The following is a 16,482-nucleotide window of genomic DNA, read 5'->3' on the forward strand; positions in this document are numbered from 1 at the left end:
AACATTTCTAATAAAACAGGTCTTTTCAGAGTAGCAAATACAGGAATGTGATCAGGGATTTATACCCAAGTTTTGCTCATTATGGACACGTACCTCAGTACAAAGCATGCTAAGTCCTTGTGTACACACCATGGTATTTTAAGGATGGCACACAGTGGAGCCAAGCAAACACTTTGAGAGTGAGATGAAACCACTTTTCAGATGAGCAGGGACAGATTTTCAGTAGCTTTAAAAGGGAGGCAGAAGGAAGTCAGGTGACCTGCCAGCTGGGCCTTATGACTGGCCAGTAAACAACAGGACAGATTACAGACAGACTACAAACTGCAACTCATGTACTGCTGCAGCAGAGATGATGCAAAGTGCAACTGTTTATCCATGTCTGAATACCAGAATTAATTCTAACCCCTTCACATGCGGTTTGCGGTTAAAGAAGTTTTTACATGTGCTCTACTTCCAACTTCCCACTGACAGCCCCCCAGTCTTCTCTCTTCTAGCAATTTCATTCCCTTTCCTCACTAAACTTGGCACTCACCCAACAGCATAATCATGCTTCTCTTTCAAACAGCTCTAAAACTAATTGGAAGTTGGAGAAGCAACTTTGCAAAAGATCTATCACTGAGTGAATGAACTGGAGTCTCCAGCTCACCAAGGCCAGTTAAATCAGGGAAGCTCAGCTCCTCATTGTCCAGCTGCAGTGCAGGCACCTCTGCTTTTTTTATGCAGAACATACATAGACACAGTATTTATCTCCAAGAAAAGCAGCCTTTGGACTACACCTACAAAGCTGGTATGGCAGCCTACACCCTTCCATTGATAAAACTGGTTTAAAAGAACCTGTTTGGGTTTGCCCCAAACCTACTCCTTGTTGATTTAAAACTAAAAAAGAAAAACAAAAAAGTCAAATCATAGCATGAAACCCTCATGTCCAGTCTTTTATACAGTATAACAAAGACAGTTTAATGACATCTGAAAGCCCTGAAGATCCCCACCCTCTGGGATCCAACTTTACTAGTTTAAAATTATCCCCTCTCTCGGGTCCTCCCTACCAGCCCTTTGCTGTAAGCTACTAATTCTGCAATGCTTGTGTGAGCATTTCCCAATTCACATCAGGCAGAAAAACCATCAAGTTAGCTCACATGATTTTTGAAGCTGTTAAAACTACTCTTGCAAAATTTGCCTGAAGCTAACTTGGGGAGGACTTACATGAACTGTCTCTCTAGTGGATATATGAGGGCAGTGACTTCCTTTGGCAGCAGTTTCCTTAAATTAGCTGTAATCAGCACATTGACAAATAAGTTGAAGTCTTGCCTTAACAAGGAATTGAGAAAAGGAGAAGTAAGAAAACAACTTTTGAAAGAAAATCTTTCATCAGGATTTTCTAAGTTGACATTACTTTGAATTGAATCAGATCAAAGTCTTCATGACTTAAGCATTCCAAGTTCTTGTAGCATTATGCAACCATCTTGGCTAAAACAAAGGAGACTAATCTTGTTTTGTAAATGTCTCACTGCAACACAATCACTTAAAATCATTACATGGTTCAGATTTGCTGCTTTGATTCTCAGCATACAAAAACCAAAATTTACCTCTTCTGTATTTCTTCATCATCTGTTTTTATCTAGGACATCTGCTTCTCTCAGTTCTCACACTCAGGACTATGGAGAATAAATACCAGTATATGAACATACTCCTACCAAAAACATCAACATACCTCCCTTCTATGGACTCTCCCAATCAGGAAACAATTCCTCATTTTCTTTGACATCTCTTCACTTTCCCATGAACACTTCAAGACAACTGACGGCTCAAGACTTGAGTATAACTTGTCATGTCCACAGGGGCAGAACTAACCTGGCTGTCAGTTCATCACTTACAGCAACTTGTTCTTAGCGATCTGGTTTGTTGTGCAGAGGGGAGTTGAGCTGCTGGGCAGAAACAGGAACAAATGTGGCAAAGGGCTGCAAAAAAGTTTGGCTGAAGACATTCTTTTGCAGGCTTGAGTTGAAATGTTGAATTTGAAAGTCAAGTCACTTAATACATATTTTTTATCTTGTTTTTAATTAAAAGTTTGCTAATGTTGTTATGCTTGTCCTCACATCATGGTAAGTTGTATTCAAAAATAAAGTTCACTATAGGACACAGTGCAGGCTGCCACCTCCAGAGCAAGGGCTGAACCATTCATCTATTTATTTTACTAAAAGCTTCAATTCGTCTTAATACTGGACATAAAATTCTCCATCTACAAGCATTTTCACATATAAATATGTCAGCTAATATAACAGCTGCTATTTACCTATTGTCACATTGATTCTGCATATTCCCCCTATATATTTCACTGTCAGTTCAAAATGTATTCCTATAGTCCTTTTTTTCCACAACAGTTTAAATAGAATGACAGAACAAAGTCTGCAATAGATGGACAGACAATAAAGAAAAAAAAATGCTAGCTGTGAATACACTGAAAAATGTCTTAAGGGAAGAGTTAGAAACAAACCAGAACTGAAAATTCAAAGGTCCTAAAAAGCAAAGTGAGTAATTTCACATAAAAAGGCCAATTACTTTCAGAGAAAGGCAAGCATTTCTATAAAATTTTATGCCTCTTATTACTGCATTTCTTTGACACTCTTAATAGAGTGCCTCTGTATTTATGGCACTGAGATACAGCTTCATCAGACTACACAATAAAGTCAACAAATACATCTCATACCACTGCAGACACTGATCCATCTTCTGCAGAAATGTATTTTACTGAGGAGAAAAGTCAATGAAGTCCAACAGTCAAAAGTCTTATGTTCTTTTAATGGCTCCTTGAGGCCATCTCTCATGCTGACATCATCCCTAACAAAAAAAGCCTGTACGCTTTACACAGCAGTGTTTCAATTTCAATAGGACAATTATTGCCAGAATTCTAGAAGGAGAGCTGGAGTCTTACAAAGTCATCTGTGCAGTACAAGCCATTTTAGTGTCAAGGAATAAAACAACAGTATAGGATATGCATGGAAAATATCCCTTATCAGAGGGAACAGCCAAATGAGGAGACAAATGGCAGCAATTGCCAATATATGTTTAAAATATGAAATAAATTTTTAATCTGGAAACCATAAAAGTCACCGTCAGTCAAGAACACACCATGGAGACATTACCAGGGATCAAGGGCTATAGGACTGGAGGTCACCATTTCATTCATCTTCACTTTCTTAAAAAAAACAAACCCTAAGCTTGCTAGAAACTAGTAGCAAGGCTATCAAAATGATTGTTACATTCTCCAGTTAGTATTTGAGGTGAATTGTATGCACTTCTTTCACAAAATGAAATTAACGTTATGAATGCTGGAAGCAAACACATTTTATAAAACAAAATCCAAACTCATCTGACCACAAATGAATTTTTTTTTTTTTTCAAATCCAAGCCAAACCGATTCCTTTTCAGGGAAATGCTTAAGTTGAGGTTTAACAGTAAACATTGCTCTTAAGAAACTGTCATGAAAATTAATATCAAACTGCAGTAATCACTTTGAAAATTTTTGGCTAGTTGATTCTATCCCTCCAGGTCCTTCAGTGAAACAGTTTTCTGTGTGTGACAACTTTTATCTATACCAGCTCAGTGAAAACTGAGGAAAATGAAAGCTTTTTGCCTTGCTAGGAGAATTCTTGACAAACACTGAGCCACAGAAGAGAAGCTGTGCAGCCACTGCCCACACTGCACAACAACGATGAGAATTCCACTTCCAGAGATCTCTATTATTCTATTTCATAATGACTATTTCAACTGCTGTTTTTAGCTGTTCATGTATATAAAACTGTAATTTAAAAAGTGTTCATTTGAAAGCATGTAAGAATTTTAAGTGGAAAAATCTCCAAGTAACAGAGAAAGCGCCTCACCCCTCACAGGCAGACACTCGAGATGTGTGAGAGCATTCACTGCTCCCCGGCAACACGACACTGCCTTCTGCCCGCTGCTCCTGAAATACTTGACTGAGTTCCAGCAGAACAGGGTTTCATTTTCCAAGACTGCTTCACAAAGTTAGCAGTGAGGGGAAGTGTGCAGTAAATGAACTCATCCCCCCAGCCCCTTAGATAAAGTTCCTTCAAGTACAAAAGGAATTACCCAACTAAAAAAAATCAAATTTTAGAAACATCAGTTTAAAGCAAAACACATAAAAACTTTGAAAATTGAGCTAAAACTATTGCCAGATTGTAAGTTCATGTGCAAACCTTTGGATCCATCTATTATTTTTTCCTATCAAAAATTATGAGCATTGTTAAAACATACATTTGATATTTATTCAATCCACTTACTTTTCCCAAAACCTCATTAGGATAACAGGTACAAAGAGGGCCAATAGCCTCCAATTCGGGTGAACACGAGGCAAATGAATAGTCAGAGACTGCAAAAAAAATCCCAAAGAAATCTAACCCCAAACATCAGAAAACAGTCCCAATGCAAAAATCACTCCCTGGATTTTAGTCAATAGATTAATGCAAATAATTTGGCTTTAACAACTTCTTAAAGTCTACACAGGCTGTGGGGAGATAAGAGAGAAGGGCTTTGATGCAGCAAAGAAACTACAGATTTGATATTCACTGAATAGCAAATAAGCCATTGAACCACACACAGCAAACTGGAAGGGCTGATTATACACTGAAAATAATAGGCCCTGATATGCAATATTTGAACAATATAATAAACATAGTACAGTATTAAAAGGTTCATCTAACTTCAGGATAAATATGGAAGTGATAAGCATAAAAAAAAAAAAAGAAACAAGGGTATGAAAATGTGAGTCAAGCAGGATATTTGAAGTTACATAAAAAAAACCCCTTATGATAAAGCACTAACAATAGTGGCAGTACAGAGTACTTATCTTGCCCTGAAAATAATATTGAGTTAATTACTGTAAGCACAATATCCTGAGATCATCAGAGGCACAGAAATGCATCTGTACTTCTAACAGAAGTAAAACTCCCTGGCCACTATAAAGAAAGAATGAGAAATGTGAAAAGTCTCACCTCAACCTATATTTGAAAATAAAAATATTTTAGTTTGCATTTCTCGTGATAGTATTCAACAAACAAGAATTTTTTATTTAAACAGCGCCTACAGCGAAGCAAGAAACAACTGTTGTAACTGTGACAAGAAATACTGAGTAAAAGAAATGGAGAGTACTGCATTTCACTGGTACAGAGTACGACAGCAAGAGTGGCAGGATCATAAGTTGCCATAAACTGACAAAAAACTTTGGTAATCAAAGTTTGCCACTGGAGTTTGACATTGCCTTTAAAAATGAATATCAACATTACACTCAAAATGATTCTTCTGCACAACATGCAATTTTATGATATTATGCAATGTAGTCACAGAACTTCAAATCATCTGGCATGGAAATAAGATACAAAGGCATATGAAAAACCTGTTTCAATGAATTCCTTTATATGCCATACAAAACTTGAAAGGAGATTAAAAAAAGTCCTCCACATCAGATGGATGTCACAATTTCTTTTTAGCTCCTCTCTTCATGGAGCACAAACTATGCTTTCCAGCTTTAAAATGACATGCTTTTGCCTGAGAAGTAAAACAATAGAGCAAACAAGTTCTTCTCTAAATGCCTCTGACATAAGGATGTTGTGGGGCACACAGGAAGGAAGCACAATGTGCCACATGAAATAGAGAAAGCAAGATACAAAGAGTTGGGAAATGCAGTGATAGGAGGATTTCTTTAGGGTCCAAATCAGAATAGAAATAGAACAGGCAAATCTAAAAAGCATACTATAAATATGAACACACTTTCTTCTAATATGATTAAAAAACAGACACTAGTGCTCAGCAGATTGAGACACCTCCAGCTGAGGAAAACAGAAGTACAAAGTGCTTTTCCAAGGGTGAAGTGGCAGGCAGCCCACAGCCTGGAGAACAGAAAATCTCAGGGCTCTACTCAGGTCTTTGTGTTTGTTTGTTTGCTTTTGTTATCCCTAACAACTGTCAGGTACCAGACACATTTCTCCTTCCTATACTGAGAGAGCCCTAGGGACATGTGCTGCAGACATGCACTAGGAGAGGAAACCCCATCCCCAAAACAGAAGGAACAGCACCTCATTTGAGTTGTCCCAGAATCCCCTCATACAGCTTGCAATGCATGCTTCTAAAAACCCTTCTATTTATAACATTTTCAGCATGGTTAAGAAATGAAAAGAACTGTATCATATGGCAAGAATACAGCCAAAGTTAGTTAAAAAAAAAAAAAACACATTTCAGTCTGAAAATCTAATTAGACAGAAACAATTACAGTCATTATTAAAACTGTTAAAAAGTTTTTCTTCTATTTATACACTGCAAATCTGGCAGCACTGGAACAACTGCATTATTAATGAAAATCTGTAGTTTTACCTTTTGTTTTATGCATCCAAAGAAGAAAAATGCATTTTAAGTGAAAGGAATATGAACTGAATAGTATTTAATTTTATCTATATGTGGAAAGCTACTTAAGCAGTCTGGTTTCAAACTGATAACATGTTTTTCAAATGGAATTTCCACAGACTTATTTCTTAACCACTACAGGGCAATACAAGGGCTGTGAACAGAAACTGCAGTGCAATGATGCTGATAAAAGAACCTAACAGATGCATTTCTCACTTTACTGTATTTGTGAAAACAGAGATGACAGATGTTTAAAATATCACATCTGTATTACTCAGTTACATAATTCACAGCCAAATCACGAGCACTAGAAATGTGTGTGTGTGATTTCCTTCATCATGCTCAGAACGACAACACCAGCTCTGAGCTAATCACCAGTGAAAGTTTGAGAACTCTTACCAACAGTGAAGCTCCTGGGATTTCCACACTAACTTTTAATGGTAATTATAACAATCTTCTGACATACAGCCATCCCTGAATGATGCGACACAATTTGCACCCAGCAGAACAGAGCCATGAATATTTAACAACTGAATATTTGCAATAAGTTTACAGCTCCATTGGATGACCTGCTGTTTTAGCATAGATGGGTTACAAAGATAATTTTCTACCTTGCTAAGCACAAATCTCTCCAGTCCTTTGCAAGCCAGCAGAATGAAAGGAAATAGCAGATATTTTATGGCTCACAACCACATTCAGTCGTGGCCCTCTACAAAAACATTTATTCCATAGCTGAGCTTGGGACCAGTGTAATGACAAGCTCCTAATTATCCTGATTGTCCTGCTATTATTGTGCTCAATGACTCTCAGTCCCTGAGAACAGTGCGACTGACACCAGCTCAAAGACCAGTAGAAGCCTTGGTCTATGACTGAACTAAAGGGTAATATATGTGACATAAGTAATAGTAATCATGAGTTAAGCATGTTCAAATTATTACTTGTCTCAGCAGCATCCTAAAATTAACCTTCTGATTTGATTTAAAAGGTATTTCCTACCAAATGAGAAGACTGGAGCTGGTGATAAGAGGTGTTTGAGACAGGCAAGATTAACTAGAAAAGAAGAAAGTGTTAAGACATGGAAGTTAGGATAAAGGAGATGAAAAAAAATGTGGGCAGAAGAGACAGAACTGAGATGACAAACATTGCTGGGAACAAGACACATGACATGAACACAGGGAGGAACCTGCGTAGAACATAATCACCTGGTGAGCATAATCACCCCCAGAACATCCAAACACAGAACCTACGATCTGATCAGACCATCACCTCTGCCCTCAAACATCTGTACAACTTGGAAGAACAGCATCCCACCCTACAAACAGGTTCCAGGGAATGACACCCTCCTGCTATCTTGCTGGCTCACCTAAGACGAATGTAAAGGTTTGAACTGTCCTGAGGAGTCACACAGATGCCAGCTTTATTCCACTTGACCATTCTAGAGAATTCAGAGTGCATCTCTGATGCAATTTAGAATTCAGCATCAGGAAAGCAACCTGGAAAACACACTGATATTTTGTAAAGAGAAAACTCTGTTAAAAACTTAGGTAACATGGCTCAATCAAGCACAAGGATGATGAAGTCTATCATCAGAGATGCCCAAAGAACTTTAATTGCTCATTTCCTGTGCATATCTACTGTCCCCATGTCTTTACTTAAAAACCACATACCACTTTTCATTCTTCTTCCAATTTTTTCTGTTCAAATCGACTTTTTCAGGCAAGATGAAATTACTGTAAGAATCAGGACTGATCACAGTCAAAGTCTTATAAAAGAGAGTGTTGTTGAAAAACCATGAGGGAAAAAACCCATGGAATTACACAAAGAAAAAGGGATGGTTAACGTGAAAGTAGTGAACACTGCTTTGGAAAAATAGATTGCATACTGTCAGTGCCATATATTTCCTTCATAATACTAAGCAAATTTTCTAAACTAATCTTTCAAAAATACATTAATTAATCACATTTTTTCTAGTTGTTGGGCTTGATTCCCAGTATTTCTAAGGAGTCACCAAGGTTTCTGAACTTATTAAAAGCTACACTTAAAAATAATGCCTTTAAGTTCAGTCACTAAGTATTTTAAATTTTGGTACCCCAAATCAACAGATGCTTTCAAACTTTGTACCATTCCAAGCTTCATACATATAATAAAATGCAGTAACATTACCATGCTTCACTGCACAGAGATTATATGAAAAACAGTGTTTGAAAACTTTTCAATAGTCTGGAGCACTACCCAAAAGCCCTAGGCAACAATAACACGTTTCTGTATTCAAAGCTAAGTTTCAACAATAAGCTGAATAAAGAGACTAAAATTCACATGGGTCACTGAACAATGTGGGGGTGGTGGGTGGAACTGAATAGATGCTCCCTAATCCTCCTGCCCTCTGCACAGAGCACATTATGGTTACAAACCATATGTTCCAGCAGCCAACACCTGGGCTGCATAGCAAGTTGGGGGGTTTCAGTATATTCTCCTTTTGGAGTGCCTGAAGCTCATTGGGAGAAGGCTAAGAGTGTAAATACTTTAACTTTCAAATCAGTAACATTATCAGCTAGAAGAGAACAAAGACTCCTCACTCCAGAAAGACACGTGGGCTGTCAGTGGAAGAAGAAGTTTGTAGTGTAGAATTGTAAGTGAGGCTGAAGCCAAGGACTGTTGGGACAGTTTTGGGGACTTGAAGCTGGAACATTAAACCCTCTTCCTGCACATATACAGAAGCACTATCTTAGGCACAACAGTCCTGTAAAGAAAAGACCACAATGTTGTACCCTTTGCATCTTCTCTAAGTATCTGTAATTCAGGGAATTAAAGCAATACTTTTAACTCTGATGCACTGATAAATCAAACCACATGATATCTCTAACATGAATGGATTTCCACCCCTCCACTTTGGAGAGGGGGCCACAGCAGATGAAGAAGCACCCTGCACAGCCCATGGCTTCAGAGGAATACACAACTGCAATTCATTCAAGCTGTTTGGCCAACATCAGAAACCATGAGATCCAAGCCTGATTAGTTATTACAGAGAGAAGAATCCTTGAATTGAGTTATAGCCTTTTTGTTAGCTACCATGTAATTTTATTTTTAACACATGCTACATAATTTGCAGTGTTTGTTGTAACTAATTCTATACTGCTGGTTCTTCTGCTGAACAAACTAATTACATCTACTGCATTCTAAACTTGAACCATCAGTATAAAACAATGTATTTTGCCAAGCTGATGCACAAGAGCCAAACCTATCAGTAGTAAAGTTCCACTCAATGAAATTCAACTCTATAAGCCATATTGTAGAATAAAAAAATATTACGCTCACCGAGTCAAAGGGCAGCAGAGTGTTTGACAGAAAATGATTAGCAAATTTACAGGAGGTCAGTGGTAAAAGGTTACAAAACAGAGCTAAGGTGTGGTTTCATAACTGGTGCGAGTCAATTTAAGCTTACACATCTGCAAAACAGATCCTCTCACTCCCATCATCCATGCAGTGCTTCCATCCTTTCCATTTGCTGCCACTCAGATGCACGTGAAACCCTGTGAGCTGTCCCAGGATGTGATACACGTACTTATTGGCTGGATTTTCAGCCAGATGAAGGCCCTGGGATTGCTGGTGTTGACTGTGTAGCAGGAGATGAAGACATAACTTCTTCCCGTTTTGGCATCAGCACAGAACTTGGATCACCTTAGGCTGTGTATTTATGATGGCCTTCTGGGAGTATTTAGCCAGGATAAATTTTCTCCCTCCAAACACAGGTACAACCACAGGAGAACATGGCTGGAAACATTGTGAAAGAAACACAGACAAATTCTTTTTTCCCTAAATTCTAATTTGTACTTCATGTGACTAGAGGGCTCAATATATTCAACTATGAATCCCTACCCTCTTTATTTTTATGTAGCTACAGTTGTCTCCAAAAATATAACCACAAGGGCATATGCAGTCAGGACAGTATTAAAAAAATTAAATCTGATCATGATGGAGTCAAGGAAGGGGAAGACTAGGGAAGTAACTAGAAACACATGTAATAGCACAGAACACCACTTACAAGAACTCACTGGTAGTAAAATTTAATGGTAGGACTTAATTGTTTGTTTTAAGAGATAAACTCACTGAACAAAGGCATTCTGAATATCACGTATTACTTTTATTGCCACAAGGATTAGAAGCTACAAGCTCAGATTGCATTTTCCCAGTTGCCACAAAACGTGAGGCAAAAAGACTTCCTGTGTGCAAAGAGCAGTTGAGCATTACTGCAGTCCTCAGGTCTCCATCCAAACCCATCACATCCAAAAAAAAAAGCTAGAGAACTGACCTCAGTTTAGCAATTTACCAAAGCACCACTCTCACACAACTCCATTAGGTCAAGAATTGCCAGTATTTATACACAGACCACACGAGAAATAACAGAAACATAACAAAAACAAAACCAAAAGGGAGCAATAATCAAATTAAACAAGGACTGACACAAGTAGGAGCTAAGATCAAAAAATGCAGCTGAATGGAACAAGCTGGATTACTGTCCCAAAGTCAGGGGAAGGGTTGTGATCCTCTCTCCTTCCCACTCCTACAGCTACTAGAACCTCTGGACAGGGCATTTCTCTTTGGGTTTTGGTAAGGATAGAGACAAGGACACAAATACAATCACAAGAATCTGAATGACCCTACTGACATATTAGGTTTTGGGATTTAATTTTAAAACTCTAAACTCCAGTGGCAAATAGTCTGAGATTTGAACAAACAATAATCCCAAATTCCTTCCAAGTTACCTTAAAGATAACAATGAATTTACATTCAAAATACAGTAACCCAAAAAGATTTAAAAAAAATACTTTTAGGCTGGTTTTGACTGTGCCGTTGTGGCTTTAAGAACAAATGTTTGGCTGACAGGGCCAGTGCTGTCTGAGCCATGCTGTGCTTCTCAAGCCATTTTACATTTCATTAGGCAGTATCAACTGAACTTCTAGCAGGAATGAAAAACACCAGTGAGACCCTTTAGTGCACAACACTCACATACTCACTGCAGCCCTTCTAGATGCATGCAAGCACTTGGCATATAGAAAATGTACTGACACTATGATCAGATTTTACCGTTTCTATTGAGAATTAGTAAGAATAAAACTCCAGAGATGCCTTATTGGCAAAGCCATTGAAAAGGCACAGCAGACCATTTTATTCTTCCTGTTCAGAGTCCTTCTATCCTTTTTTACTACTAATATATTCCAGAAACAAGACATAGTGAGCTGCATGTAATTATCTTACTCAATTTCCATACAACAGACATTTCTTTTATTGCATAAACCCACATATTCCCATCTTCTCCTTTAAAAATTGAGACAGTGAGTGGTTTAAGTAATTACAGCTGTCATGGAGGGTTTGACAAATAACTTTTCTGCTCAATGTATGCTTTAGGCCACTGGGAAAGCTGTCAAATAATGACATCAGAATCTACATTAATGCTGGCAAAATGCAACTGTGCTTCTTTTCACATTTAACTCAGGTGGTTTATAGCCCCTCTTTTCCCTATTCCATGGTCAAGAACATGAGTGGAATGAACAAATGTGCTGTAACTCAGATAAAATGGGGAGAGATAATGAACATTAAATGAAAGTATGAAAGAAAACAAAAATAAAAAGCATGAAAGCATATCCTTCATTTGATAATGAAGAAGCTTGCTCATTCTTCATCATCAATGAGCTTTGTAAACTTGCTCACTTCCTAAAAGTCCAATTAAGATGTAAGGGAGGAACACAAAGGAATGAGATACTCTTTCAGTATCTAAGTTATTAGTTATTACTACACTGCATTTCTTGCACATCCCTCACATATGAGAATATGAGATGGGTGACTGCATCACACACTGCAGAGTTGCCTTCCTGCTAATCCATGCCAAAGCTGTCCAGACTATTCCATCTTCAGTTGGATTTTAAAGGTGATCTTAACTCCAGTCAAAGTACAAAACAACTAGAAACTCACTACTGCTTTACTACCTGCTGAAGTTATATGCTCAGTTCTGAGAGTAACCTTGAGCATTGATCTTGGTTTAAAAAGTCACACGTGGGTTTCCATCATCTGGAAGACAGCAGTGCCCAGAAGCAGCCAAGGCTCTCACAGGACTAGAAAATCCACTTTTCAGTGACAAGTTTACGGACTGAAGAAAATTATTAATGAGGTACTTACTTTTTCCACCTACAAGAAATACTGTATTATAAAGTTCAAAAATAAAGTGCAGCAAACATGACCTGGTTTTGCTGCTCTGGTGACAGTTTAGGGAGTGGTTAAGAATGGTACCTAGAAGCTATTACAGCTTGAGCATCAGGGTTAGTATTAGTCAAATCTGAACCCATACACGGTCCAAAAAATGTGATTTAACATTGATTTAACATCTGGAAATGCACCTTATGGCTGACATCACCCACCATCAACCTCAAAATCCGCACAGAGCATCCAACTAAACTTGATCAAACCTCTGATCTCTGACACCCTGTTCCTGCTGACCCGCTCTGCTGGTTCACCTGCGTTCAGAGCAGCTTCCAGGCAAGGCCAGGGGCTCTGTCAGGGCTGGGGGCAGCGAGATCCTGCTTTCTCGGCAGGGTAGTTACGTTAATGACGGATGTGATTCATTCCCACCGCGTTAGCATCCATGTGGTTACACTGACATGCAGTTACTTTTATTGCTACAAGAATGGGAGTGAGCTGCATCAGTACATGATTCACACCAGAGAGGTGTCTATTCAGCCACATGAGGAGGAAGGTTTGCACATCGTTGTTTCATCTTCAGTTTTGTTACTAATTTGTAATTTGGGAGCAATTCCAGTCATTTTTATGAAACACAGAGACGCAGCACCTCATGCATGTGCTTGGAGTCTGTGGCACAGCATGTAGGAAAGCTGTTGGGAGTCTTCCAAGTGTGGGGTGTTGTTTAAAGTGTTTACTTTCAGTGTTTATAACACCTAACACACAAATACGTTGTAACATATTATTTGCCGCTAGTCCTATACAAAAGAATTTTAAGTCTCCTCCCATTAACAGAATTCTGCTCAGAGTTACTAAAAACAAAAACAAGTCACAGAACAGACCATGCTAAAAAAAAAGCACAAGATGAAGTTATTCACAGCAGCCTTCAAAACAGAGAATTTAAACAGAACGTGTGTCCCCACACACACTCAATAAACTTTCCTTTTGACAACTTAAGAACGGTTCTAGCTTTTTTCTGAGGTTCATTGTGATGATAAATGCACAAAAGTGTATGCCATGCACTGCTGCTTATTAGCATTTAATGCTTCTTGAACAACTACAATGCAAATATTCATCACAATAGATGGGAACCTTGGTGGGAACAAGAATTCCCACAAATTGTTTAAGAGTACAGTAAATGAATAGTGTTATAAACAAAAAGCCCAATCCCCTCACAAACGTGTATGCTGCCTTTGCTTACAGATTAATCCACTACACAGTCATTGTGCAACTGCACTTGTACAAAAGAAACAAAAAACACCCCAAAATTTTATATTCCAACAAGAAGTGTTTTCTATGTGTAGATGTGTTCAAGACAAGCAAACCAGTGTTGCCTCAAGGTTTGCTTGACTTTTCATGAGTGTTTATTTTGTCAGTGACAGATTTTTGCATAAGTAGGATGTGACAAGACAGAGTATGAAGTCAAGACAATTTTAAAGAATCTTCCATTTTGAATTACTTAACGACAGTGCAACCAGCACACTTACAAACAAACATGACAACTTGAAAAAAGTGATATTGGAAGCTTACTTCTAAGCTGTTAAGCTAAATAACACTAAAAAGTTTAGATTTCAAAGCTTCAGATGGCATGCTGACACCTTTTAAAGTTACTTTGACTTCACTTATACAACTGCACAATCAAAATAAACTAAATCTGATCTACATCATGTATTAAGAAGATTTCTACATCTGCACAAACTCTCATTTCCCAAGTCTCACCTCTCTAGTTAGTACAGTAATATGCAAACACAGATGTGTTTCCACTTGTGATCATGGTACTTACAGTCAAAGTATACATTTTTAAGTCTATTCTCATGAATACATTTAAGGAATAGAGAGGACAAAAGCCCTAAGGCTTACTGTACCTTGTAAAGTAACTAACAATCTTTAATATCCTTAAATCCATGTTATACAGGAGAAAAAAAGAAAAGGCTGTGAATATATTAATGGTATCTTTCATATCTTCTTATGGCTGTTAAAAATTACAATAAAAGAAACATAAAAGCTTATAAAAACCAGTTTCTTTAGCATACACACACCTGACAGCCCTTCTTGGAAAGTTGGTTTCCCGTGCCAGCAGGACAAGATGAGAGATTGCGAGGGTGCACACGTATGTGTATATACACACATTCACGTACAGATGTATCAGAGTAAGAACACTAGCTAAAACCACAGCAGCGAGCAGCAATACTGAGGAAAACCTCACAACGCCCTTTAAAACAGTTCCCCATAAGGGAAACATTTTACAGCAGAGATGATAAAGAAAAAAACCCCTACAAATGGGAGAGATCTCATCAGACAGGCAAAGGAAGAACCCTGCCACAGCTCCTCCATCCTGCCTCGAGAGCCGAGGAGAGGAAGATCGGAGAGCGAAGGGAGGAGGCGAAACCAGCTTCAATTTAACGAAGAGACAGCAAATTGATCACCTCAGACTCAGTGCTGAGCGAGGGGCTGCTAGGGCAGCCAGGACGCCCCGACCCCCCGAGAGCCCCCGCTCCCATTCCCCGCTGCCTCGCCCCCCTCACGCCCGGTCCCTCACCAGCCTGGGTGGTGTCGCTGAGATCGTGGTTGGCGGCGCTGGCCCGCGGATAGTCCCGGAGCTTCCTGCCGCTCAAACTGAGGGTCCCGCTGACCGCCGCTTCTTCCAGGGCTCGGTCCAAGGAGCGGCTCCAGGAGCCGGGAGCCGAGGGACCAGGCGGAGCGGGACAAGCCGCGGGCATCGCGGCAGAGCCGCCCTCCGGCGCCGCCATTTCCCCGCCACAGCCCGGCCGGACAGCGCATGCCAGAGCGCGCGGCAGGGGCGCATGCGCGGCCGCCGCCCGGCGGCCCCGGGACCCGCGGGCACCGCGTCCGTCCGTCCGTCTGTCCGTCCGTCCGGGCCGGGCCGGGCCAGCCTCGCCGCGGGGCCGGATCTTCCCGCCCGCCTCGGCTCGGCTCGGCCGGCGTGCAAGGGGAGCGCCGCCCCGGACACGCCTGGACACCTGCTGGAACTGTTAAAAGTTATAGTTTTCCCGCCAACGGTGGTATGTCACAGGATGGTTTCTGGGTGAGCGTCGCTCACAGCTGCTGGGTGTCGGGCCCGTTCCAGCAGCAAACAAGAGCAGAGCGCACAGATCTCCGCTAAGTGGGAAATCTAACAACTGCTTCACGCTTTTTAACTTAAGGATTGATTACATTAGAAGGCCACACCCTTTGCTACATCTTAGTAAATGCCATCTTGCCCTGATGCTTCCACTGAACCCACCTGATGGATGCTGCAGCCAGCACACGTGAGCTGATAATGAAGAACGAATACTGTCAATAATCAAGTAGCAAGACAATCACAATATTTAACACCTTATCAAATATATTTACAGGCAGCGTTTTGTCCTGCACTGACCATTAAGAGCAGCATTTCCAGCGCTTTGTGCCTCCTGCTGGCACAGCACTCGCACACGGGCAGGAAGCCGCTCGGGCTGTGGGTGCAGCACAAGGTGTTGATGACAGCGATTCTCGCTATCAAGACATGTCACAGCAACAATCGGTGCTTGCGCTGACACATCTGCTACTCTCACCACACCAAGTCACTGAATTAGGAAGTGCTACTGAAATATTAATTAGTAGCTGACACATTCAAATGCAAGTGAGCCTCTACAGTGCCACTCCAAGAAGTGCTCTCTTGTCAGAGTATTAAGCTGGGCAAGGAGTGTGAACCCTCTCTTTTAAGTTAGGTTGCTTTCTGCCGTGTTTTTCAGAATATTTAATAAGAATTTGATCAATAAGAACCCCTTGCAGGCCATCAGAAAATTCACATCACCAGTATATTGCCCAGGTGGTTATAACAGGACCAAGACAATA

At 39.9% G+C, this 16,482-nt stretch overlaps 1 protein-coding gene across 13 annotated transcripts in view; it reads right to left on the minus strand.

The window, feature by feature from the left end:
- The window catches only part of LRCH3 (leucine rich repeats and calponin homology domain containing 3), a 60,228-nt gene extending 44,778 nt beyond the window's left edge, over window positions 1-15,450 (minus strand). For 6 of the 13 annotated variants that reach the window (XM_041467741.1, XM_041467730.1, XM_041467732.1 and 3 more), the window contains exon 1: window positions 15,185-15,448. In XM_041467741.1, the coding sequence (XP_041323675.1) occupies window positions 15,185-15,395 (211 nt within the window). In that variant the 5' untranslated portion in view covers window positions 15,396-15,448. Of the gene's footprint in view, window positions 1-15,184 lie in introns of all 13 variants that reach the window. The other 7 variants (XM_041467731.1, XM_041467733.1, XM_041467728.1 and 4 more) reach the window with 3 other exon arrangements.
- Between the last annotated feature and the right edge of the window lie 1,032 nt (window positions 15,451-16,482).

Source organism: Pyrgilauda ruficollis, unplaced genomic scaffold (assembly GCF_017590135.1).
Source record: "Pyrgilauda ruficollis isolate IOZ18807 unplaced genomic scaffold, ASM1759013v1 scaffold21, whole genome shotgun sequence".
In the NCBI taxonomy this organism is placed as follows: Eukaryota; Metazoa; Chordata; class Aves; order Passeriformes; family Passeridae; genus Pyrgilauda; species Pyrgilauda ruficollis.